At 40.2% G+C, this 27,053-nt stretch overlaps 1 protein-coding gene across 1 annotated transcript in view; it reads left to right on the top strand.

Moving 5' to 3' along the window:
- Positions 1-1,130: 1,130 nt before the first annotated feature.
- PLXDC2 (plexin domain containing 2) overlaps positions 1,131-27,053 on the top strand; it is a 230,458-nt gene continuing 204,535 nt past the window's right edge. Inside the window, exon 1 of the mRNA XM_052693990.1 lies at positions 1,131-1,932. Coding sequence (XP_052549950.1) covers positions 1,824-1,932 — 109 coding nt within the window. The 5' untranslated portion in view covers positions 1,131-1,823. The remainder of the gene's footprint in view (positions 1,933-27,053) is intronic.

Genomic DNA, 27,053 nt, shown 5'->3' with positions numbered 1-27,053 from the left:
TTCAGTTCCACACCTTTGCTTCTTCTGCACTTCTGACATGATACCACTCTGTCAGACCAACCCTCTGCTGCCATCTGTCACATGGCAGCAATGTGTAATGGAATACTGGGGGGAAGATTCAGCATCTACCACCATGCCACCAACATCTGCCTCTGACACTGTGGGACAACATCACAAAATAGGAGGCATTACTTTTGGAGCCACCCTCGTGAATTCTAATATTTTTGTTTACACGTCAAATACTTCTGCTTATCCTTCAAATATTATTCTCAAAACCACAAGGGTTCTGCTTTCATGGACACATAAGTGCATCAAACATTAAAGAGCAAGGCAATTACAGTGGGGCTGATGAATTCTTAATCTCACGAACAGCAGTAAATTGAGGGAGAACACAGTCTCATCACTGGTCGTTCCTTTGTGATTAAGTATTAGATATCTGCAATGTCAAACATTCTGTAGCCCTATTTATTTGATTAATTTAATTGTCACTCTAATTAATTTAATTATTTCGTAGCAAGGGTTGAGAGGTGCATTCACGGCTCTGTAGGGAGCTCGGCTGATTCTCAGCTTCGTACTTCGCCGAGCGGTTACAAAGCCACTGCCCTTCTCGTTCGGCTGTGTCTGAGTGATGGATGCGCCCTCTGCTCGCTTCTGCCTCCGTGCCGCTGTTCGCAGATTAACACAAGGGATGGGAGAAATCACAGAGCGTTAAATTAAGCGTGTGGATACGTTGTTGGAGGACGGACCTCTCAGTCCTTGCACTTTCGTAGCGATGAGCACACCTAAGCACCTCTGACTTGCGGAGGGGAAAGGAAGAAAGACAGAGGAGGGGTTTGCGGGGGGTGGAGAGGGAAGGAGGATGAAAGGAAGCTGGTTTCTCCGGAAGCCAAGTAAAAATATGGAGTAGGGGGAGGCAGTAGAGGGGTCTTGCAGGTTTGTTGCTCGGCAGAACGGACCCATCCTTACAAAGCAACTTCTGAATCTCCGGGCGAGGCTGGGCCCGGATCTCCTCGTCCCGCAGAGCGGCGGGTTCGTGCCGCGGGGCTGTGCGTGCCGCTCCACGGCCTCCCCCCGCGGCTCCGGGACGGCGCCTCCTGGGCCGAGCGGCAGCCGCGGAGCGAAGCGCTTGCGCCCCGCCGAGCTCCGGGAGGCGGCAGCGGGGGCTGCACCGGGAGCAGTGGAAGCGCCCGCCTCCCTCCACTGCACTCGGCCTCGCGCTGACAGCCGCGCGGCGGAAACCGCCCGAAAAGAGAACTTGTGCGTCCCTGGCTGCCGCCCCGCTGCTCGCATCCTCTCCTGCAGCGCATCCGCCCGCCCTCCGGGCGCTGCCCTCCCATCCCGGGGCTTGGGGCCGGCCCGCCTGCTCCGAGCAGGGAAGCTCGTTTCACTCGGAGGGGTTTTGTCGCTCTCGGTGTGCCGAGGGGAGGCACCGTCCCTAAGGCACCCAAGCCTCACCCTGCGGGGGAAGGGAGTTGGGTGGGGGCAAGCCAGGAAGGGAGGATCTCCGCGGCTCTCCTAAAATCAATCAGCAGGCTGCAAGGAGGAAGAGTTTGGCACTTCGCAGGCGAGGCTGGGCTTGTTTTCCCCAGCGGGGATGCCGCTGAACTGAGAGCTGCCGCGCAAGTTGGGGGGACGGAGCCCTCCCCATCCGCAGCTCCCCAACCCCGCTCCAGCCCCCGCCACCCCTCAATGAGAGCTCCTGCGAGGGGAGGGCGACTCGGTGCCTGTTAGGGCTGCTTCCCGTCGCCTGCCGGACTTCCACCCTCCGACGAGGAGCGGCGCGCACCCCGCACCCCGGAGAGTTGTCTCGGCAGCTCCGTGCTATGGCGAGGCTGCGGAGAAGCAAACTAGCCGCTGGATTTCTATTACTTTTCCAGTTCCTGAGTGAATGCTACCAGCTCGCCGGCGGAGAGACGCCGAGTCAGAGCCACGGTAAGTAAAGCTGGTACCTGCCGGACAGGGCAGCACCAACGGGCCCGGGGCCGGGGGGGGGGGGGGGTCCGCGCCGTCACTCCCAGCAGCACTGTGGGCCCTGGGGCCGGAGGAAGAGAGCGCGGATTGTGGATTAGACTCCCACTGCCACCCGGGGTGACCGCGGCACAGGGTCTGCACCCCTCCTTCGCCAGCTTCTCCGGGAAGAGCTCCCCCTCTCTTTATTTATTTATTTGAATGAGAACTCGGGACTTTCCTCCCTCCACCATAAGTGGGAGCCGGTACTGTTTTCCCTAGTCTCTCCGTGCAATCTCTGTAGATTCCTTCCCTGCTCCCGAAGGAGAAGAAAGGGCTCTGCTGGGAGTCGAGAGAGGCTCCGGGAAGCCCGAGGCAGCAGGGGAGGCGGGCGGGGTGCCCGGTTCCCCCCCTCTCCACAGCGGCGGGGCCCCACTGCAGCCCCAGCAGCGAACCGTAGAAGGGGAGGCAAAGTTTCCCTCCTCACCCGCTGGGAGAGCCAGCGGGCACTCCGCTTCCCTGCTGCTTGCAGCTTTCCCTGAAAACCGAGAGCTGAGAGAGGGATCTTGGAGCAGCCTCCGAGGGCTGTGGGAGCTGTTAGTTTAGAACGAGAGGTTTGTCCTGCTGCCTAAGTTTGGTTTCGGTGGTATCAGGGTCCTCCCGGAGACACCTGTTAGTGCGTGGCACACAGCACCTGCGGTGCGTTTCAGCGGGGCTCCCTGCTGACCGCCAAAGCCTCAGCGTCCCGCATTCCTGCGCTGCGGAGTGGAGAGTTACCGAGGGAAGCTCAGTGCGTCTGCAGATAGGTGTTTGAGTAGCGAGTGAGGAAAAGCTCGGTTTTGCACACCAGGGGATCTTGCTGCGGCACCTTCTACTTTGTATCTATGTATATGTACTTGTAAAAGCTCTGCTTTTATGGTTGAAGTACCAGCCAGTTTTATACCAGCTGAAATATGTCCGTGGTGTAGCAGAGCTGCCCTTTCCTCCTTTTCTGTAAGGTCTGGTACAGATGTGTGGCATTCTGTGGTCACAGAGTAAGTGCCCCAAACAGGAGATCCATGGGAGCTCTCTGCAGTGCCGGCTGAGACACGTGCCAGGCAGAGGGGACTGTTCCCAAACAGGGGCCTATTGCTGGGTTGGGAATGGTTAAAAGACCAGGTAGCTCAGCAGGTTGCTAGGGGCTCATATGGCATGTAGGGCTGAAGGGAAAAAGCACTGTCCATGCAGTGCTGCAAGATGCGTGTGGCTGTTCACAGGGGTTTGGATAGCAGTTGTTGGTGTTAGGTAATGTTATTGGGTGAAACGAGCATGGCTGTGAGAGTACAGAAAGAAAATGACTGTGTTGTGTGGCAGAGGACTAAGTTTACAAAGTTTATTCACTTATTGCCATCATATCTTTAAAAGAAAGTCTTGTTACTGACTAAATGAAATACAATTTATCAGTAGACAAAGAATAGCTGCTTGTTACTCAGTGAGGCTATTGAGTTGTAATAGTCAACAAGATCTGTGCTGGGGAGGTGCTCAGCAGAAACTGCACCAGCAGCAAGCTTATCCCTAAGTCATTGGTTAGTGCCTGGTGTGTTGCTGAGCACAAGGGGAAGTAGCAAGGAGTTAATAATAAGCAAATGTTACCTTGACATGTAATGCATTCTGAAGAAAATATATGAAGAGATTGTTGCCTTCTGCTGCTAAGGTGGACAATCTCATGCCAGTTCTGACAGATGGGTGTCTATAACCATGAAGTCTTTTCCTTTCCACCTTGAATAAAAAAGTTTACATAATGACAGCAACACTCAGATGTCATTAATGTAATCAGAGTCACATTTAACATGTTTTCATCGTTACAATTTTAAAAAGTTTTTAATGTATGTTGCTTTTTTACAGTATATAACTCAGTATATAGACTGTGTCTAGCCAGTAAGTAAAGGATTATTAAATAAAGCTGGAGGGACTCAACTTGAGGTTCTGTGAGCCAAAATAAAAAAAGAGTTGTTTCAAAGTTTCACTCTATTTAGCATCCAGTGTATCTCTTCGGAGTAACTCAGATGAAACCTTCAAAGAATTAAAGTAGAAACTAAATCTTTGAAGTAGCTGCAGTTACTTAATGGGAAGCCAGTTCTGATATGCTCAGTGGCAAAACACCATACTGAAAGTGAATGAGATTAACAGTCAAGAAATGCAAATGTTAAGTATGCCCTTAAGAGCTAGAACCAGGAGAGGGTTTCTGAGGATGGCACCAGAGGGCTACGACAATGCTTCAACAGAAACCGGGGGGGTTGGAGGGGAGAAATAAAACAACCACCAATAAATACATATATACTGCTCGTTCTTTTCCCCCCCCCCAAGTTCCTAAAATTTCCTCCCTGGGCACAATCTTTCCTCCTCCCCCCCCCACCCCCCCCAAGTTCCTAAAATTTCCTCCCTGGGCACAATCAGGTGAGATTCATTGAAGCGAAGTCATTTCCCAGGCAGGCTGGCACCCTCCTGCTGCCCCTGGGTGATGTGATGGAGCCGGGGCTGCGGGAAGCGAGGAGCGGGGCTGTCCCCACCAGAGGGCACCGCGGCCGCTGCAGCTCCCGGAGCGTGGGCACAGTTTCCTCTGCCTTGGGGAAAACGCTCTGCACCAAGAGTGAAAGTTCTTAAAGGTTTGTGTTCAGTGCGTGTTTGACATAGCCGAGCTGCGTGTGACACGAATTCAGTGAGCTGAAGCAGTGTGCTCTTTTGAAAGCTTGCCCAACAATGAGGGCTCCCGGGTGTTTGAGTGAGGGCTGGCTGCTTGCTGAAACGTTGCAATAGGAAGCCATGAAAATGTGTTCTTTAGCTAACGCTGTCAGAATAAGGAAGCTGTTATTGCAAATTCTCTTCTGTCAAAGCATATTCTGGGTATAATTTATATTCATTGGACTGTTGCTGTTTCTAAGCATCGCCATTCAAAGAGGGGTAGAATTACTTTTATGGGATAAACTACTATTAGTGCTTATTTAGTATTTATCTACTGAAATAGTCACAGGTTTGTACAGCTTGAGTTTACACTGTTTAGAACATCGCCATCACCTGCAGCTTTTATCTTACAAGTATCAAGCAAATTATTACTTAAGGCATCACATGTACCAGATTTTTTCTCTTTGCATTCAAAATTACTTTGTTGTTGTTGTTGTTGTTTTGTTTTGTTTTGTTTTCCTTTTGTACAAGATCTGCAAATAGAAACAATCACTGAGGTATCCCAGTAACATTTATGAGTAAATCCTATTGGCATATGTCAAGTTTTTTTTTTACCAAGAATTCCCTCTGAAGAAGTAATGTCTTAACTTTCAACCTGGTTCTTCCTTTTATTTTTATTTTTTCCAATTTTTGTAATCATCATTTCTGCTGAAAGTGTGGTTTGAAATATTGCTAACAAATGGCAGATAAGCCAATCTTATCACAGTCTTGATTTAGTTATTAAAGTCACTCTCATAGAAACTCATTTCCACAAATTTAGAGTGAGAAAAGTAGCGGCAGTTTCCTGATGGTTTGAAAATCCCCAGGGGAAACCAATGTTTCTGTTTGGTTGTAAATATTCCTCCTTGCAATTTTCATACTCAGAAAGGCACTTAAAATCCAGCAAACACTTGACTCTGAATCTGGCTCTTGTTCTGACCCTTAAGTAGGAGTTGATTATAAATAACAGGGAAACCACTTTCCTATGCTGTAAACACGTAGGAAATGACAAAATGATCTTTATATTTGAAAAGTCCTTTCACTGTGGGCATCAATTTATTAGCAACACATACAGGCTGTTTAAAGCAAAGCGCTGAAGCAATGTCCGCTGTGCTGAATACCACGTTCCTCTGAAAACCTTTGCAGTTCACTAAAGCTGTTTCCTGTAGGACAAGAGACTCCTGAGGCCATGAAGGAATCAGAGGAGGGAATTCAACACAGGCTAGTTTTAGCGTGAGTTAGTTGTTCATGATGTGTGAGTTTGCACATTCATTAAAGTGTTTTGGCCCAGTGGAGCAGGGCTGCTGTTCCCTACACCTGCACTGACTTCAGGAGATGGAGGTTTGAACCTGGAGCTGTGTATCCTGTGGGACTATGAGATGCTGCTTTGTTTTGAATTAAGCTAGTGATGGATATCATACCAAAAAAACTCTGTCTGAATCCTGATTTTCTCTATTAAGGAATTGAAAAACAAATTATTTTTTTTTTTCCTTTTTGAAAGAAGCTTCATCATTTGACTCTGTTTTTCACAAAAGTCACTGTTGTTTTGTTGGGCTCTCTGCAGTATTGAGCAGTGATGCTGTTGGTAACTCGAAAGGCACTGGCAATAAGAAAACTCTATTAATGCCCCGTTTTCAAAACCAATCAAGGCTACAGTCCGTGTATTGGTGTAACTGCTATGAGCACAAGTTTCCAGTGTGGTTTGTGCTTCCTAAGGAAAATTAATACCAATGCAATTTGAGAAAGCAGTAGTTAAGGTAAGCGTGTGCTGGGGCCCTGTGCGCAGGGAAGTGAACAAAAGGTCATTTGACAGAAGCATTTCTCATCTAGTACGAGGAAATGTTGTATGCTTGCCAGCAGTGTGAAATTATATCCAACTATTAGGTTTGATGAGGGCTGAGCTGGGAGTGCTAATGTGGTGCAATTGGCAGATGTTGTATTTACTAAACCAGAGAATTGCGTAATCACAGTAGAAACTCAAAGAGCCTTGGAGATTACTTTCCATGGAAAAGTATGCAGGCAAGCCACGCTAAGTGCACGTGGGTTTTGTTTTTGTTTGTGGCTTCTGAAAAATGAGCTTAAAGCATTGCTGTGAGGTAATGTTTGTGAGTGCTGGGTGCAGTATGTCATCATGGAACACTTCTACTTCCTTGCTCTTCTCTTCCTCATCCAACAAATAAACAGAGCCTCAATTAGCTTTCCTTGCTGTCAGTATTGGTCAATCAGTTGTGCTAATTGTCCTCATAAATTCTGGATTTGAAAGAGCTTATGTAACATGTTCATCTCCCTTCACCAAACATCAGTGCGTAGGCGTGTTCTTTCAAGCTGGATTTGGCCCAATGTTTTTCTCTTCTAAAACAAGCATGCGCAGCAGGTTCTTCGACCAGATTCAGGGTCAGGCTTAGCACTTAACTTGAATGCTCAGTTTTAGAAGTAGCAAACATTATGTTTGAATGCATCAAGGGAAACATAAGAATTAATATAGACATACAAGACATACAGTGATGCTGTCTTCTCTGCTCTGCAATTGTCAGATCCCAACAAGATACATAGACCAGTTGGAGAGTGTCATATGAAGAATAACTGAAAGAAATACTAGAGAGAATGAAACTAAGAGGTGACATGATAACAACCTTCAAGTACATAGGAGGCTTCTGCAGTCATGGGAATAACTTGTCCTTAACAAGAAATAATGACTTGAATTGCAACAGGGTGGATTTCTGAATAATACGGCTATGGAAGTAGATTATCTCTGAGTTGTCTTCATCACTGAAACAGGCTAGATAAACATATGTTTGAAATGTCATTCTGTCCAGAAAGGCAGCTGTTCCTGCCTTGGAGCAAATGGCTGGATGGTTTGACCTTTCAAGTTCTCTCCTAGATAATTTGAATCATTCTGTGTGAGTAGCTTTAAGTTTGTAAGAGTTCACCTTGAACTCAGCAGCTAGATAAAATTCAAGCATGAATTCCAGTTCTCTCTTAGCTTGAGGCCTCTGTCCCTCATTTGTCAATGATATGCATGGCTGTATGCATGTGATTTTAACTTATACTTTCTCTAACTACTGTATGGGAACTACTGAGTCACGGCCTGAACCTCTGATTGATCACCTGAGGTGAGCCATGAGTCAGCCAGAGGAGCACAGGTGAAGGCAATTCACCTGTGCTGCCGGAAGGGGTGGAGCTGGGCTCCAGCCCTCCTAGACCTATTTAAGAGCTGGCTACCAGTGGGGAAAGATCTCATCTGGAGATCCTTTCTTCCGGTGTTTTGTGGTGAGCCCAACATAAGGGTAAGCCTTCTGTTTATTCTCTTTTGTTATCATAGTCCACTTCACCTAACTCTCTTGTTTATATTGTGATTGTAACATCTTGACATCCATTGATTATACATTGTGATTGTAACATCTTGATATCCATTGATTATACAAACTACAGACAAGAGAAGACATTTGAAGTGCTGCTTATTAGAGTTTTCATGTTGAGAAATAAGGCTTTTAAAATGAGGTCTTATTCTAACTAGTTTTAGGGCTTATCTTTTAATACTAATAGTACCTCTGTTGCATTATAAGCAGGTAATTCAGATAATTTTTAAATCTTTTTTTTTTTTTTTTTAAAGATGTTCTCGTAAAGGCACTTTTGGACATTAAGCAGACATAAAGTCTTCTATGTTATCCTTACTTAGTAAGAAATCCTTGATTTGAATAGAAAGAGTTCCACAAATTGAATACATAAACCTTCCAATTAAAACTAAGTTTTGTCTTTGGTAACATTTCAAATGTATGTTTCACTGTGAATTCTAGGAGATATGGTCCATTTCTTTATAGATATAACTAAACCGTTTGAAAAGGCTGCTTATATTACAGAGGTGGAACACCGAGCATTTTAAGCAGCTTTTCTTACTGGCTGTGGTTACTAAGGCAGGTTCTTCTGGAAGTTTCATCTAAGCACCTAGATTCCAAAAAGAGAATAGGATGCAGTAGTTATCTAGTAATGAGCACTTAGAACTGTAATTTTTTCTTGTATCCAAGAATTACCCTTTTATTTTTTTCCCCACTGATTATAATATGAATTCTGAAAACATTGAATGAGCGATAGTGCATCTGGGCTGAATTATTACAACTTTCCTTTTCAAAAGACTTGCTACTAGGCTGATTGTAAAAGTTGAGTATCATCCATCATAAATTCAGTCTCTTCTGAAAGGTGAAGAGTTTAAGAGGGAGAGTTCATTACTATGCTGGCTCTTCTTTCAGGGAGTCAGCGATTTAACCAGAAACCCATTGGAAAATGTTATTTTGGCATCCGTAGAAAACTGAGAGCAAGTTGATTTGGAGGTTGGCAGGACTCTTTACTAGTAGAGTTGCTCTATGATGTTCCCCAGCTGCATGTTTCTGTTTTCACGTTGTGGGTGTATATGATTCTCCTTTTGAAGCCTGCGGGTATGTGTTTGAGGTGTAGCTTCAGTAACCCTGAGATATAAGCCCAAGACCTTCTGTTAGTAATCCTTTTGTGGCTTAACTGTTTTCAGAGTAGGCTCTTCTTTCCCTTCTTCACCCTCCTGTTGCCCTCCTTGCCCTCCTCAGGGATTGCTTCCTTCTCATCTGCAGTGGTTCAGTAGTTCATGTGGCTGTGCTGTAGGTCAGATTTTCTCATTCAGATAGATTTTGGAAGGTAGGAAAGGCATCCTTCAGTTTCAGTTGTGGAAAGATTTTGCAACAAGCTCAACTATGCTAAGCCTGGCTTCATGAACAGCAAGAGGCCAAATTTAAGTCTGCTGAAAGCTTAAAGGTCATTTTATTGCAGAGTATGAGGTCCATTTCACCTTGGTAACTGCAGCTGGACCTAGTTAGTAGTAGTAGTACTGATGTTAGTATCCTATAGCTGAGGACACTGCTACTGTCAAGCTTCCTATTCATTCACTGTACACAACATAGATTCCCTGAATATTTTTTGGCACTTCCCTTTTTCTACCTCAATACACAAAAGAATGTGTTAAGTAAAGAACAAATAGAGACAAACACAAAGCCTTATTTAGTGCAGCATCATATGGAACAGATTGAAAAGATCACACTGTCATCGAAGACAAGGATAAAATGATGGGGAGAATGCATGCAATATTTTTAAACCTCTCAGTATTACAAATCCTCTTATAAGAGTAGAAAAGCCTAGAAGAGTAAAATATGTGACTTCTCTTCAATATTATCAATTATTGTATAAACTAAGTAAAAAAAGGCAATGAAACAGGCTGAATTTAGAAAATTGTCAGATTTTACATGTCAAGTGGCAAGTGTAAAAAAAAAAAAAATTAAATTTATTGTTTTGATGGTGACAAAATGCTTCATTTAAAATTTTCATTTTGATTTTTAGATGAAAAGTCCTGATACAGCAATATAATCTAATTGAACAGCACTTTTGCTTGGAGTTCATGTGTGTGTATAAATACATATTCATTCATATCCTATAGTAAGCATTGACCTTTTATTTTTAATCAGAACAAGATCAGAATTTTGACTTAAGGTGGGAAACTAATTTTCTACTCATGTTTAAGGGAGATTTCTGACTGTTGAGAATTTGGCCAAGTAGGTGCTTTAAGAACAGACCATCTAATCTTGTAAAAATCTTACTATTATTTGATAACAGGAAAGGGGAAAATGACCAAAAAATTCCCAAAAACTTGTCTTGATCATGCAGTTAGAAAACTTTTCACTTGATAACATATTTCTCATTCAGGTTGCTTCTTGTTAAAATGATATTCATGAAGCAACTAAATTAAAAGAGAGCACATTTTCCAGATTGCGGCTGCTGTAAAGATAATAGATTTATGGTTTATTTGCAGTGGAAGCATTTATGTACTAGAAGCTTAGCATTTGGTGTATTGCAGAAACCTGACCTCAATATCAACACAGAATGTTTCCTATTTAAACATATATCTACTGATCTACGCTGTGGTCTGAAAACAAAGAAAATGGATAGGGTGAGTAACTATTATAGATTAAAATCAGCTCTGGTTTCCATTGACTTTTTTATTGAATCTGTTATCCATTTGCTTTAAAAATAGTTTTGTGAAGAAAGTATGTGTGATGAAATACTTTTTAGTTAAGTCTTGCATAATTTACATAGTAAATAATTTCAATGTGTAATTGGAAGTTCAGTGCTTCTTGTGTTTGCATTTAATGAAGGAAAACAGAAGGGATCTTTCTCCAATTAAGCATCAAGCTAAGCAAAATACAACAGCTTTCAGTTTTGCTTGTATTACTGTATCTAGCCTTCCTAAAACTTTCTATTTCACTTGCAATACTGCAATCTGTTGGAAACATTTACATCTTTTCAATGAGCAGATGAAATAATAGCAATTTGTCCTTACAATTTCTTGCGTAGGAACCTTGCTTGAAGGGGCCACCTAGGTCATCAGGACTTTCCCTGAGATGAAAGACAATTGTGTCCTGGATTTGTGGACCACACCCTCCATTCCACATGCCTCCATGCACTCCAGACCATCAGTCGCACTCTTTCCAGCACCCCATAATAATTTCCAGGCTCATGATAAATCAGCAGCAGCCATAAGTATAATGTGCCATAGAAGATAGCAGGGCCACTGACAACAGTCTAAGTTTCTAGAGTAGCAAAGAATTTTTAATTCTTGTATACCTTGTTTGAAAGCTTGTATTTCTTTACCTGTTTTTGCTTGGCTTTCCTGTTTAGTTTGCTTTTATGTGTGTGTTTCATTTCTTTATTTTTTTGGGTTTGGTTTGTTGTGTTTTTTTTTTGTTTTGTTTTGTTTTTTTTTTTTATATTAACATATACATCTTGTCTATGAGGACAGGCTGAGAGAGCTGGGATTGTTCAACATGGAGGAGAGAAGGCGCCAGGGAGACCTGAGAGTTGTCTTTCCAGTATCTCCAGTAGGCTGTAAGAAAGAAGACAGACTTTTTAGCAGGGTCTGTTGTGACAGGATAAGGGGAAATGGTTTCAAATTAAAAGTGGGGAAATTTAGATTGGGTATAACGAAGAAGTTTGTTATGATTAGAGTGGTGAGGCACTGGCACAGGTTGCCCAGAGATGTGATGGATGCCCCGTCCCTAGAGACATTCAAGGTCAGGCTGAATGGGGCTCTGAGCAGCTGATCCAGTATAGGTGTCCTTTTTCATTGCAAAGGCATTGGACTAGGTGACCTTTAGAGGTCCCTTTCAGCTCAAGCAGTTTTATGATTTAGCTTTTTCAGCTCATTTTCTCTCTTGCATGATCATTTGGACATTTACTGCAGAGTTAATAATGTTGATTTTGTTTCAGTTCAGGGTCATTTTCAGGAACAGCATACATGACTTATAAAACAACTCTTTCTTTAGAACACTTGTCAGATTGAATGGGAAAGGAACTACTATTATCTTTCGTCAGCCCCTTGAGCAAGCCATATCCTGAAAAGAAGTTTAGCACTTGAAATGAGTAGGTTTACATACAGTCTCAGCTGAGATTACTGAGTTCTAGCCATACTAGGGACAAGCTTAATACTACTTTCTTGTAATATTTTTCTGAATATAGTTTGTGTGTTATTTCAGCTTATTAGAGTAATTTTAGTCCTCTAATATTAAGCCTTACTGTAAGCTTGAATTCAACTTGTATTCCTGACTTTGCTTAGCTACTCTCTAGTGTATGGCCCTGGATTTTTGATTCCCAAAATTTGTCAGCATGTACTTCGTGAGTTCTGCTTATCCACTGCTGTGTTGCTGGCCACACATGTATTTCAGCTTCCTTAATTATTCCCATAATTATCGTTATCCATCAGTATCTTTATTCTTGGAAGAGGTAAGGCAAAAGCCTTATTTTATAAACAGGAAAGTGGTTTGGAAAAGTGACAACCTTGCCAAAGTAAAAAGTGTGCAAATCCTGTCTCAGAGTGCAAGAGTTACTTGCTTCTACAATAACATGCTTATCTTTCCAGTTTCCCTTTGCTGCATCAAATTCAAAGCTGTAATTTCTCATCCTTAAATTCCCTAAGATAAGATTTTAAATTCTGATCAGATCTTTGTTCAAATGACCTAAGGCTATATGGAAAAAAATCCAGATTCGAGTTGACTAAGGGTTCTGATTAGTGCACAGACAACAAGACTGACTTTGGGACTGCTGTATTCTTGCCATTTCAGATGTTCCTCTCCTCAAAGAGGCTTTCAGAAGGAGAGGGACGGATGTATCTCTTGGCTGTTTACAAATCGGATCCCAAGCTGCCATGTTTTATATTCTAACAATAATATAATCCAGTACTGATACAATCAGTGTCTCTGTCTGAGATTTTATCACCAGTGGTGAGTTTTTTGTGTTCTGCAGAAATGATGGTTGGTTTTTAAAATAAATACTGATTTTAAAATTCTGTTATTCTTAGCTTGCTAAGTGCATGAATTCCCCTCCCTCCTTTCATTTGGAAAGGACCTGAGACTATTTAGTCTAGATTAGTAAAGCCATCAATGGAAAACAAACAGAAAACCCATCAAAAATAAAATCATAAGACTTAATGCTCTGCAATATATGGTCTTACCTTCTGTAGACTCCAGTTCTGGAAAGCTTCCCACTTGAAGATTTGCTTAACAGTAGCAACATATGCCACTGTTACACTGAAGATGGGAAGACTGAAAAAGGTGTAGATGTTTAAGATTTCTGTCTGATCTTGGACCTTGGCCCAGGAGATCCCACTCCATTTACGGTAGTTGCAATTAGTTCTGCAGCATCATTGCAGACCCTAAAAAATTTTCTAGAGAGGCTTTTTTGAACGTGCAGAAAAGACCAACTGCAACATCCCCTGCTACTGTATAATATACTATATATACTGTAGTGGGTAGGAGCAGAGACCTATAGAGAGTAATGTATTCTCTAATGTACTTGTTGCATTCTTCTGTAAAAGCTGGACCCTGTGACATATATTTATTTGTTTGTGATATGCAATACACATTTAGTAGATGCACGAAGTAAATTTTCTCTTAGAATTTAAGATCTGCCTGCATGGGACTGAAAAGATGCCTGAGCTTGAGTAGTAGTAAGCATGCTTAGCTTACATCAAAGTTAAGTGCGAGCACTTATTGCATGCAGCTTCTCAAATGCAAATTTATGATTTATTGTTCCACTCTTTACACAAACAAAACTCATGTTCACTTCAAGAGATGACCCAGATATGTTAATGAACCATGTTTTTTTTTCCAACAGGCAAGTTTAGATAATGATCTGAAAGTGAGGACTTCAGGTTAGGAAGTTGTGTTCAGCCTTATCTGCGTAAGTTTGTTGTAGTTATTGTGAACTGTATAATAAAACCACTTCTTTTCATTTTAGCCCTGAGTCTTCCATATGTATATTTGAATTTCATTACTTTATCCCTATTCTGCTGTTTTATGGCACAGATTAGTGGAGGTGCATACCAAGCAGGCATTTCTACTGAAATTTAACGACTTTGGGGCCAGGGAGATTGTCAAGTGCTTATGTCTTGCAATAACACAATCAAGCATTATTGATTGTCATAAATCCACTGCAGTTTTAAGTTCACCTCTCTAATTACCAGTTAGTCTTTGAGACTGACACTGGTGCAGTTATTGGTTCTCTGTTTTCAAGAATCTATTATTTGGAGATCTAGGGAAAGATTTTCAGACTTTCAAGTAGAATTGAAATCTATTCAGTTTTTCATAAAGAAGGCAGGGAAAGATGTTGATTTACTATAAAAATAACAATAGTTGCTACCCTTGCAAGTCTTAATTTGGCACAGCACATAAAAATTTGATTGAAATATGTGCTTGAAGAAAAGTGCATATCTAAGGTCTTTGCCAAAGCTGTTCTAGGAAAAAAAAAAATATGGTAGGTGTTACTGAAATACTTGCAGGAGCATTTACATCTAGAATTTAATTTATAAAAAAAAAAAAAAAACAAGTTAAAAATTCTGCCTTCACAGAGTTTAGCAGAGACAGTTTAGCCATATGACAGCAGTTTGGGCCAATTTGAGAAGAGACTTTAGCCTTTCTTCTGAATCTGTACTGTGCTCAACAGGCCTTCATGATGTGAAATATTGTAGTGTGAGATCTTTGGTCGCGGTGCTACTAGATACTGCTTTCCCATGGATGGTTATCATGGCTTGTATGGTCCTATAAAGAGAATGAGTGGGAGTGATTTTTACCTTGGTACCAAAAGTGTACTGCATTTTCCAGAGTTGTTCAGTGTATTCCTATTTTGGGACTGGTGCCTCTCAACTTCCTTATCACTGACATAGACTATGGTTCAAGTGTAACCTCAGCAAGTTTGCTTGTGACACCAAGCTGAGTGGTAGATAGACACATCCAGAGGTACTCGGACAGACTTAAAAAAATGGGCCCACATGAACCTTGTGAAGTTCAACAAAGCCAGGTGCAGGGTGTTGCACTTGGGTTGGGACAATCCCAGATTTGTATATGGACTGGGAGAAGAATTCCTTGAGAGTAGGCCTGTGGAGAAGGACTTGGGTGTCTTGGTGTACAAAAAAGCTGGACATGAGCCAGCAGTGTGTATTTGCAGCTCAGAAGGCTGAGAGTATCCTGGGGCCCCTGGCACAGGTAAGATGAAGAGCTGTTGGAGAGGTCCAAAGGAGCGCCACTGAGATCATCAGAGGGCTGGAGTACGTCTCCTATGAAGAAGGGTTGAGGTAGACAGACTTGTTTAGCTTGGAGAAGAGAAGACTCCATGGAGACCTTATTGTGTGCTGCCAGTACTAGAGGGAAGCCTATAAATAGGAGGGATGGTGAGGCACTGGCACAGCTGCCCAGAGACTGTACTGATGGGGCTGTAGATGCACCATCCCTGGAAGTGTTCAAGGCCAAGTTGGATGGGGCCCTGGGCAGCCTGATCTGGTGGCTGATAACCCTGTCCCTGACAGGGGTGCTGGAACAAGTTGCTCTTTAAACCCCCTTCCAACTCAAGCCATCCTGTGATTTCAGAGATCTTCAAGCTCTTGAAGTAGAAAAAGAGGAACAGGTACAGTGGAGTATGTGGGTTGATTGTGAGAGCTATCAGATGTGCTGTGCAAAAGTAACAGACTGATTGAATTCACTTTATATGTTTCAGTAGCCATATTAATTTGACAGGGCTATTCAACCTAAAAGTCTATAACAAAGAGATCAAAACATTCATGTAGATTTTAAAAATATGTATGTTACTTTGAGTACAAATATTCTACTCCTTTAATTTAAATCTGTAGGGAGCCAGAAAATGAGGATAGAAAAGATTACATTTAGAAATTCTGTAGAGAAGCATTGTTCTTTTAGGGGAAAATGCTGTTTTCTATTCTAATTCTATTTCTTTTTCAGTCTTTTTTAAATAAAAAAAAAAAAAAAAAAGGGGGGGGAAGACTTTCTCTGACTGTACTGAAAGCCACAGGCAGGAGGAGTCAGCCCTTGCAGAGTTTGAGGAATGTCAGAAACTACTTTCTTTAATTAGAGATGACAGGTGAATTGGAAAATATAGGTTCCTTACCTATGCCTTCCTGCCAGGGGACTGCTCTTGTCAATGTCTGCCTTGTTTAAAAAAAAAAAAAAAAAAAAAAGCACAGAGGAATGAGAAGAATTTTTGTCTACACCCATACTGGGTTATGCTTCTTGGCATTCAGAAGCAAGGCTTCCTTTTTTAGTTCCGAAACACCTGTTTAGCAAGACACCACAGGATGGGGGGGAGGGACTGACAGGGAAGGTAGAGCACCACAGACTGGAAGGCTCCCACTTTTAAGATCCATTTGTTTATACAGTCCTATAAAAATGCTTTTCTGCAGGAAGGAGATGAACTAAAATAAATAAATAAAAATGATAATGATAAACATAAGCTGAATTTGTTTGGCTCTATGATAATTTTCTGTATATTTACAGCTGTACTGTGGCAATATTGGTTCACTTGGAGCTTGACAGAATATCCTCTGCCTACCATTGCAAATCACAGTTAGAAAGCACTAAGAACATAGCCCAAAATAATGACTTTATTATAAATGGGATGCTGAATGTACATGTGTTCTGCTCTCACTGTGCATTCGTCTGCAGTCATGGGCTATACTTCCCTAACTTGTTGGCTCATGTGATAGATCATTTATCTTCATTTGCCAAGGCAAATTGCTCCAGTCTTTGTCTTTCCCAGGAATCCTTAAGCATGTCTGTGGTTCAGGGGTGCCCATCTCCCTCAAATTGCTCTTTCCTTCAGAGGAGGCACTTCTGCTCTTACCTAGGGATTGTGATGCCCAACTGCCAGTGTATTGGTGGTAGAAAGGTCATTGAACTGTAGCTATTCCTGCTGTTTGTGCTTATCCAGCCAGAGGGCATTTGAAGAATAATAGCCATCACTCTATAAACATACTGAGATATCCCATGTATATTTCATGATTTAAAATCATGTCATGCTTTTTCTTCTTCCCATCACTTTTGATATTTATGCTGTTATATGTTTTACTTAGCATTTATGAATTTAGAATGGATGGCTTTGAATTTTGAAATAACTATTTGTAATCTTCTCTGTAGGTTTCATCATCATCATACTTTAAAGTGCTTCGTTAAGACTGATGGATTTAGCCACAAAACTGCCTTGTCTGATAATGGATATTATTTATTTTCATTTCACCAATGGAGAGCTAGAGTACTGAATGACTTGCCAAGATCACACGCAGGAGGTTTAGTATACAGTCCAGAAAAATATCCCACCATCCTAATATTACTTTCACGTTTAACCTTTAGAATAACCATTGTGGTTTTTCACAGGGATGAAAATGCAGACTTAAAATTCATTATGGAAGAAGTAGTCACTGAGACATAAGTTGATAGCCTCTTTACAATTTCTGTCAGAACTTCACCATCCTGCCAGCAGCTTTTTAACTTTTATTTAAATACTTGGCAACCCATGACTGTTTTTCCCTCTTTGTTACTCCAAGATGCCATTCATGCTTACTGAGCCTGTTAGAGTTGCAGCCTCTTAGAGTAATTAGGGAATTTGTTTTGCTTCTGTGAGAATGCTAATATGTACTTAAAAAAAATAAATTAAAAAAAGTATAGTTGTACAATTCATAATTTTTTCTTCTCAACTTTCTCATCTTCTTTTCAATATTTTCCTTCAGTACAGTGAGCAGTCAATAGAAGTGCAACTCAGGTAAAGCTAAAGGAGCAGTCAGAAATCTGTACTGTCCTGGGGAAAAGACTTATTAGAGAACTTGAGACCTAGAAAGATCTGGGCCTACTTTCCACGTCTCTTACATCCTTCTGAAGCAGATAATGAAAGCCCTAGAGATCTCTTTAGAAGAAGATAAATCTGGAGAAATGCCATAGCCCAAGGATAGTAACATGACTGAGACTTTATTTCTAAATGCATTTCACTAGCAACATGAGTTTCTCTGCCTTAATGTGAAAATACAACAGCAAATGTGTGCAACTCTTAATATTGTTTCTTCTCTTACATAAAATGCACCCGGTCTTCCACTAAATTGTACTGCAAATTCACAGGTGCAAAGAGTACTGACTTAACGTTGTAACCAAGTTGGCTTTGAGGCCTACCAGCATTAGAGGTATTCTAAAGATTGAGCTCTGCTGAAGGGCCCTTGTTGTACAGGAGGCTAGTGTGTAGGCTAGAAATCAATATGCCTTTCATTAGCCTAGTTTACACTGACAGAGATAAGCCAAGCTGCTGAACAGTTACTCCCAAAGACATGATGACCAAGAAACCACAGCCAAATGTGAACTGTTAATTTTCTTGTGCAATATATGCAACTGAGCATTTCGTCTAATTTATAGGTCTCTTGCAATGTAAAATTAATGATCTGTACAATTTATTTTAGGGTCTTATATAAATGCATCAGCTGGATGTTTTTCTTTTCTCTAAAGAACAGTTATCTGATTTGGAAATTTAATCTAGTCATCAAAAAAATTATCTCATTTCTGGAAGATATACAATTCACTGAATATTTAGAGTAGGTTTATAGGAAAAAATTTATTAAATTTTTCCTGTCTTTTCTTTAATAATGTTCATGAAGCATATTATTCATTTATCTCAGAATGTCTGGCTTTACACTGATCATACTTTTAGCAACTGAACAACAACTGAAAATATGTGAATTTAGCTGTAAGATGAAATAACTTAGATCTCTCCATTCTGTGGCCATTACTGCAGAGTTTCCTGAGTATTTTATCTTTGTTATTTAGCACTGAAGTCAGCAAGACCTAAATGCTCAAAATCTCCTTAAGTACTTCTATCTGTCAGTGTAAATGCTTATATTTTGCATTTAGTTTGGGCAAGTTTATTCACTTACAATAATGCCTGACAATGTGAAGGTCATACAGTGAACTTAGTAAGAATTTCAATTGTGTGCAGATTGGATACCAGTCATTTAGTGCTAGAAATCACAATGGAAAAAATGACAGTCATTCTTGGAACATGATGGTTTTTTATTATTTCTAACCCTATGTAGAGTATTTGAATATATCTTTCTTGAAGAATGTTTTCCATTGATTCCTGAAGAGCTCAGCTCTGTGACTGCAACCAGGCTGGGGCAAGCTGCTGCTCTGTGGAGCCCTGGGCGGTATGCACAGCTCTGTGATCCTGGTTTTCTTTGTTTCTTGAGACTAAAGACATTTAAGAAAATGTAAAATGTCAAAACTGGAAGAATGCAAAATGAATTGGATATATTTAGTGTTAGAGTTGTAGAAATGGAGGTTTCTTGTGATGAATATCCAGTTTTGCATAAATGTATAGATGAGAGATGTATACATATATATATATATGCACATATCTGTATACTTATTTAAAATTCCAAATTCATAACCCAATATATTTTCATTGCTTTTATTCTTCATTTTCCTATTTATGCAATAGACTCCATGGTCTTTATAGTAAGATATTATTTTGAAGACTTAGTGTATTTATTTCCCAGAGTAGAATTCCTTTTACCATTGGAAGAGTGCTTTCCATTTATTAAAGTTTTACTTTGGTTTATTGATATAGTACAGTGTACTGAGGAGAGCACAACCCAGTTCATCCAAGCATGATTATTATTTTCAGTATTTTATCTTCTTTTTTTTACTCAGTAAAAGTTGAAGTTACAGAAGACTGTAAATATCAAGCAAATATCTTCTTTTATTTTTAAGTTTACTTTTACTTTTTAACTTTTAATTTCTATTGTTGCTAATAGTAGCTCATTGCACTAAGTAAAGTGACTACTAGGGATATTAAAGTTCTTTTTTTCAGTCCTTACACAGGCAGCTTTCTAAGCTGTCTCTGGTGAAAATCCCAGTGGCTCAGTAACAATTTGCCTATTTGGGTTTGTAGCAGACCCTGACAGAACAGGCAGGGTCTAGCTGCTCACAGTTACTGACTGCAGCCCAGAAGGAGGAAGGTGTCTGAGACTCATGAGAGCTCTACAAGCCAGAAGGGAAGCCATGCAATAGAAGCACAGAAGTGCAATATAGTACAATCTGGTCCACCGATGTCTGATACAGTTCTTGGAAGGGTGATAAATCTTAAGGTTTTAGCATGATAGAATAGGGCCTTGAAGGTTTTTAGGTTCAAGAGCTAAAACTTGGGTTGAAACAAAAGCTGAATCGTGGTATCAATACTATAGCAGTTATTTACTGCTTCAAAACTGTACAGAAGTTTCAGAATCAAATTTTGAGGGAGAAAGTCCCCTATTTATTCATACATCAGATTGGTTTCTCTGTAGTAGCTGGATACTATATGTACTTGACATGTTATATGCTCAGCATATAAAAGCAAATAGCAAAAATAAGCTTGAGTTAAGACAAGATGATTTGAGTTTACTGCTCTTAAAATACTCTTCTCTTATTTGGGGAAGTAGAAACTGATGAGACTGGGAATGCCTAATGACTTCATAAATAGACTGCACTGGCAGATATGCCTATGTAATTTCCTGCTCTTGAGAGCTTTATGATCTCTTCAGCTCTGACTATCTGTCTTTTACCGTAGTCTTCCATCTGCTGATGGGAATGAATCTTACGATGAACAGTTGTAAGCAGCAGAACAGCTTTGTTACCTCAGCAAACTATTACCAGCTTCATCAACATTCCTCATTAGGACACCTGAAGTGATGCATTTTGGAAGGGTGTCTAATCATAGGCCCAGTGAAACATGAATAAACATAGCAGGCCCACAGGAGTTGAAAAAGTGGCTTTGTTCAAAGAAGAGTCTGGGTTTTAGAACTCAAAAAGATGTTTCATGAGTTTATCCAAACAGTTTTTGGAAAGAAACTCTTATCCTTCTTTTCCCATAATAGCAGTTCAATTAAAAAAACATTCTCAACTGAATATCAGTCCAAGTTCATCTGTATACTAGTAAGCTTTTCTGTTGTTTTTTGTTTGTTTGTTTGTTTGTTTTCCAGGGAGTTTTATAAACAAAGAAAAATGAATTCTCCATTCTTTTATTTATTTTTTTTCTTTCTTTCTAAGCCTTCATTAAATTAGGAAGATGTAGTTACTGGGGAAACAAAAAGCTTTCACTGTAATACCCTTTGCTGACTCCACTTAGCTGTCTAGAAAGCCCAGTAAGAATATTTTGAATAGTCAAAGATCCCAGAAGGCATGCACAAAAAAGATCAGCAAAAAATATTGGTGCCACAGAGGTTTACAATGAGAAAAATAATGAGAATTTCTAAACATCACCTAAATAAGATCTTTTAAGCAATTAAGAAAACAGTGGCCAGCAACTCCTATAACTAATTTAATTAAAAAGAGACCACAGAAGGTTATGTGAGGTGGCGCTGAGATTTATCATTTATTGTAATCACCAAATCAAATGAAACACTTGCTTTTCATTATGTGGGTGATTGTACTGACCGTGGGAACATACACAAGATGAAGATGCAAATGAGAATGGGAAAAAGGCAAATTCACTACCAAGGAGAAACAAAATGTACAATGTGAATGCACCCATTTCCACAGCACACACTAGACTAATCTGCCAAACTCTGAGGTCTATGGTGGGTTTGGAGAATAGAAAATACTGTTCTCTTGTTCCAGAATGAGAAAAAAAATTATTTACCTTTAATTTTTAATATCTAGGGTGCAATGGGAGAGAATATAGCCAGAATTTGCCAAAGTTATATGTACCTGGCTAATTTGAAGGCATTTAAGAGAAAGAATAGATTATTATTTCCCTTTTTAGGAAAAAGGTTTGTTGTGGGCCTTCTTTTACATCTTTTTCCAGAGAAGTTTAGTATGGTATCACACAGGAGTTGATAGTTGAAGCAGTGAGTAATAAAAGAGTTAGAGTGGACACAGAAAGACCGTGAAAGACAGAGTAGCTTCAATCTAACTAGAGATTATTGTAAGCTAGCTTTGAGATGGATCATCTTAGATCTTTCCCTGATAAAATTGTAAAAAAAAAAAGTTTAGAAGTATGTATGCTGTTGAATTACATTGTTATACTGATGATCTTTTCCTTTTAATTTGTGTCTGAAGAGAACCAGAGAATAAGATAATTAGGAGATGTTAGATGGAAGTAATAAAAAAGTTCAAATTCACACCTTTAGTGACTTAAAATCAAGATTTTTTCAAGAAAATCAAGATTTTAAGACTGTAAGCTCAAGGAAACTATCATCTACCTCATTACTGTAGAAAGACTGGATCTTAAAAATGTGCAGCAGATGTGGAAAAGACAGATGTGCTCCTAAAAGATACAAGAACTTTCAGCAGGGAGAGAGAAGTACAGTGGCACAACTGAACATAGAATGCTAAATGCAATTTTCAAGGAAAAAAATCATTCAAATTACAACAAGTGTCACCAAAGTAAAGCCTGGAAGAAGATGTAATACTTTCCAATTACTGTATCTAAGTTGAAAAAAATGCAGGCAAAATAAAAAAAAAAATAAAAATAAAAAAAAAATAAAAAAAAAAAAACAGAGAAGAGATACTTGAAATAAAGAACAAAGAGTTTCACATTGGCTGTGAATAAATTGATGCTGGAAATAAAAGATTGCTAACCAGTAAAGCATTTTGGTTCTGAATGTGCTTTCCATTAGGAGTCAGAGCTTTTTAAGAGTGCATACCTATGGTTTAATGAATATTATAGCAGATGCACCTTGTTGTAATGTGCTGCAGTCCCATCTTTAGTATAACTGCTTCTTTCAGGTCCTGTTGTGCAACACTATAGATAAAAATATTTTATCCAACTCAGGAGGTAGTGAATGAGCCCTCCAGCCTTGCTCAATACATCTTCCACAGATAGGACCTGCAAGAGCAGAGGAAGGGAAGGGTGTTGCTTTTCTGTGATTGGAGATGTAAGAGAAGTAGACATGTTCATAAGTAGCAATCCATGTTTTGGCACGTTCTTCCTTTCAAGCTTTTTTCTTTGAGGTCTGAAAAGACATTTAAACCATGCATGCTAAACTCTATAATGTGTGCCACAACTCCCACTGCCTGGAGAGCCTGCTAGAGGGGGTTTGTGCAAGAGCATCAGCTTCCAGTGCTACTGCAGCAATTCACAACCTTGCTGCTTCTGCTCCAGCTGTCCCAACAAGAGTCGTTTTCTAGCATCACGATTTGCCTGTGTACGTGCTCTAAGGTGTACATGCAGGATACCTCACACGCGCTGCCCAGTCTCTGTAATGAGCCCTGATAGCTCCCACTGCCTGCAGTACCTGGCTCTCTCTCTCCTCCTGTATACCTAACTGGCTGAACGTTGTACAGCCCCTGCTGTACAGTTCTGTTGCTACAGATTTCCCTATAGGTTTTCTGTAATGTTATCATGGTGGTACTTGCGCAGCCCTGCTGTTCTCCTTTGCAGCCTGTACAAAACTTGCAGCATATCTTTAAATACCAAGAGGATGGCTGGCCATCAATTTTTAAAACCACTGTGGCCCTTATGTAGTGGAGGAAGGAAAGTGTAGCATCCTTCCACTGTGCCTGGTTCCTCAAAGGGATTCAGGCATGTCACACAGATCAGACAACCCACTTCCCAGTTCTGTAATTGTTATACCATGTTTAGATTGCATTGGTTCCTGGAAATAATGAAATAATTTTGGTTATGTTACTAACACTGGTGTCATTACAAAGTTGGTGCAGTAATGGTTAGTTAAATTTTATCATTATGTATTAACCTGTTAACTAAAAGCAAAATTTAAAGCTAATCCAGAAATCAAATATAATTGAGGAAGATCAACAGATATTAAAAAAATAGCATGGGAAAGGAAGAGGGGAAAATTAGTATCTGTGTTTGTGTATGTCCATCCATTCCAGAACTCACACCAACAGGACAGAAGAGCAGAGCTTTGGCATACAAAGTCAAAAAACCCAGTGAGAGGTTCCTAGCTCCCTACTGCTTTGTGCCTCTCTTCTGAAGCGTCATTTGGGCAAAAGAAAGATACCACTTAGGGTTCAGTAGCAGTGAGAATGTTGAAAAAAGCATAGAACATGCAGCCAAGAAAGCTGTCTTAGTGAGACCAAGCAAGTGTAGCTCCTAAAGCTTGCTGGTGTGGTAAGGCCGAGAAGCTTGCTGATCAGTCTTGTAAAGTACCTGTGCTGTTGGAGGTGCTGATATTCTATTTTGATGACTTTGTCTTCTGAAGCTTGATTCAGTCTTGAAAAATCAGTTATTTATGAGGGACGACGAGCACTAAACCACATATCCATTTTTCAGTGCCTTTGTGTTTTCCTTCAGAGAACCCATGGAATAGCAGGGCTGTCTGTATAGGTTGGTTCAGAAACTAGAAGGCAGGTTTAGGGATATGTGTATGAGAAGCATCTACTCCTCATTAAAATAATGGAAAGGGATCTGTGAGGTGCAGCTAAATAACCAATAATCAATTCCTAAGGTTCTATGGGAGTTTGCAACTTCCATATCTTTTTGTTAAAACTTTAGAATGTGCTTTCCCTGGAAGTGTTGAAGAACCATGGAGATGTGGCACTGAGGGATGTGGTTAGTGGGTATGGTGGGGGTGGGTTGGTGGTTGGACATGGTGGTCCTGGCGTCTTTTCCAACCTTTATAATTCTGTGATTCTAAAGGAACACCGGAGTCGAGAACCCAAAATTCTATTCCTTGTTAGTTTGAAATTAAGTACTTTCTTTTGCTTCTGTCTCTTTTGATTTGCTTTCCTGAAGCACTGATTAGCTGAATGATATCCTATCCCGTATCTTTGTTAGTATCCAAGCATTGATTATACAAGAGCAGCAGATTTTAGAAAAAAACATTATAGTAATAAGAACGCAAACGTTGCAGCCAAATTTGCTCTCACTGGAAACCTCCTCCTTATAAGGAACAAGTGCTCCAGTGTGTTGTCTGACACTAGTTTAATATATTCTTCAAAGTGAATTTTATCTATGTAATTGAAGAAAATAAGAGTGTAGAATTTTAAATTTCCTTCGATGTTGGAATATATATTTCCTACTCCAGTGTACAGTCTAAGCAAACAACAGACTCATGCTGGTACAGCTTTCAGCTTTTCTCAATGCTGATGATAATGGGATGTACTCTTGACTTCATGATTCAAGTTTTACCATACACATGTATATTTCTGTGATGTCTTCAGTATTATTGACTCTCAAATTAAATATCATGGACCTCAAAAAATCATGGGATTTGTTAAGAAATAATCCATTGACATATTTCTGCTGGCTTCTTGTATAATTTCTGAATTAGATAGACTTAAATTCTTTAATCTATAAGATAGAGTAAAAGCTGCGAGAAAATTCAGTAGCTGAAAATTTTCAACTGATCTGTAATAAAATGAATTCTGTGTGAGCTAATGGCATTGTATCAGGTCTGGGATCTATGACAGCCCACAAGTAGATTAAGACCATTTAATTTCTTACATTACTTGGCTTCCTTTGCCCACTGGGCAAAGATGTGGTTTGTGCTTCTTACCTGATTTGGAGGTCTCTTCACATGCTTTTTAGCCCATAAATTAGATTGTGCCATCTTACATTGCCACAATCTAAGCTAATAAGCCCTTCTCTGAGCCTTTCCTTACTGGTGCCACTCACTGATGCAGTGAGGTTTGGTTTTAAATCCCCACGTGATGTATGTTAGTCTTTTTGTCCAGCCTGAGACTGAAAAATGCTATGTCTAAATTCTGTGATTTAAGAAAAATTTTGTCACCCTTCAGGCTTCAAGCCTTGACCCATGGATTCTTCAGGCAGCTGCTGTTTAATGAATGAATGGGTTTTATGTAGCATTAAGATGTTAACTGTGTGAAGAGATGTTTATCCCTGCTCTCCTTAATCGGTAACCAGAGCTATAGTGACATATAGTGGCATGGGAATTTTGAAGGCAAGCAATGGGGTTAGAAATCCAACATCTGGATAGAAACACACACTGGGACCTACTGTATTGTTGGGAATATGAAGCTCACTTACAATTGCTACTTAAGCACAGAATGTTCATGAGAGCTGGCTGGATTGCTGGAGAAGATCACAGATTTACTTTCAGTACTAACTTAGGGGAAAAAAAAATGTTTTCTTTTTTCTTTAGGATATTATTAATATAGGATTATGATATCTCTGGATACTGGAAAGCCACAGAGAGGTCTCTCCAGAGCTTTCTCTTTTCCAGGCTGAATAAGTCCAGCTTCCTCAACCAGTTTCTTAGGAGAGGTGCTCCAGCCCTCTGAGCATCCCCATGGCTTCCTCTGGATTAGCTCCAATAGGTCCATCTTTTTCTTATGCTGATGGCCTCAGAGTTGAACACAGATTGTTTATACATTTTATTTTTTTTCCGCTTCTTTCATTTGTATCTTGCTCCCGGTAACCTTTATGTTGCTGCACCATATCTTCCTGACTGATGGATTTTATTTTAGGTAACCTGGGGGTGAGTGTTCAAGAAAATCACTACTGTGATTCTAAGGCTTCAATTATTTCCTGGGGCTCTGCTTTTTGGAAGCATATTTTCACAGTTTCTGATTTCATGAAAAGCTTCTGATTGAATAATAGCTTTGAATTCAATTAGGAGCCATGTGTTTTTCTGAGCAAACTACATAGAAGATGGCTATTTTCCCATAAGCACCATGCTTAATTTTCTTGCAATCTATCTCCACATTACACGTGCTGCTCCTGTTGTCATTCATTAATTTTCCCTTTGAGATGCTTGCTTGTTCAGTCATTTTTTTTAAGTCTGGAAGAATGTATTTACATTGGGATTTTTCAACACCTTCTTTCTGTGAATTAATTACAAATTGAATCATTTGCTATCTGCTTATCTACATTCCTAGCAAATGATAGGTGGATGTGCATTTGATTGCATCAGTTATTATTGTGTGTTCTTCATTTACTGAGGTAATTATAATTTGACAAGTGCTGTCCATTCTTCTGCATCTCAAAGACTACAGTTAGTGAAAGGAAATTAAGCAGAAAACATGCGCCACAACTGAAAGTGCTATGTGATTATCCATTGAAATATAAAGTTGGCTTTTTTTTTTTCCTTTTTGCATCCAACTAGAAGACTT

The sequence above is a fragment of the Tympanuchus pallidicinctus genome, unplaced genomic scaffold (genome assembly GCF_026119805.1).
Source record: "Tympanuchus pallidicinctus isolate F22 unplaced genomic scaffold, pur_lepc_1.0 scaffold3, whole genome shotgun sequence".
NCBI classification, from domain to species: Eukaryota; Metazoa; Chordata; class Aves; order Galliformes; family Phasianidae; genus Tympanuchus; species Tympanuchus pallidicinctus.
This window is presented reverse-complemented; position numbering and strand designations above follow the sequence as displayed.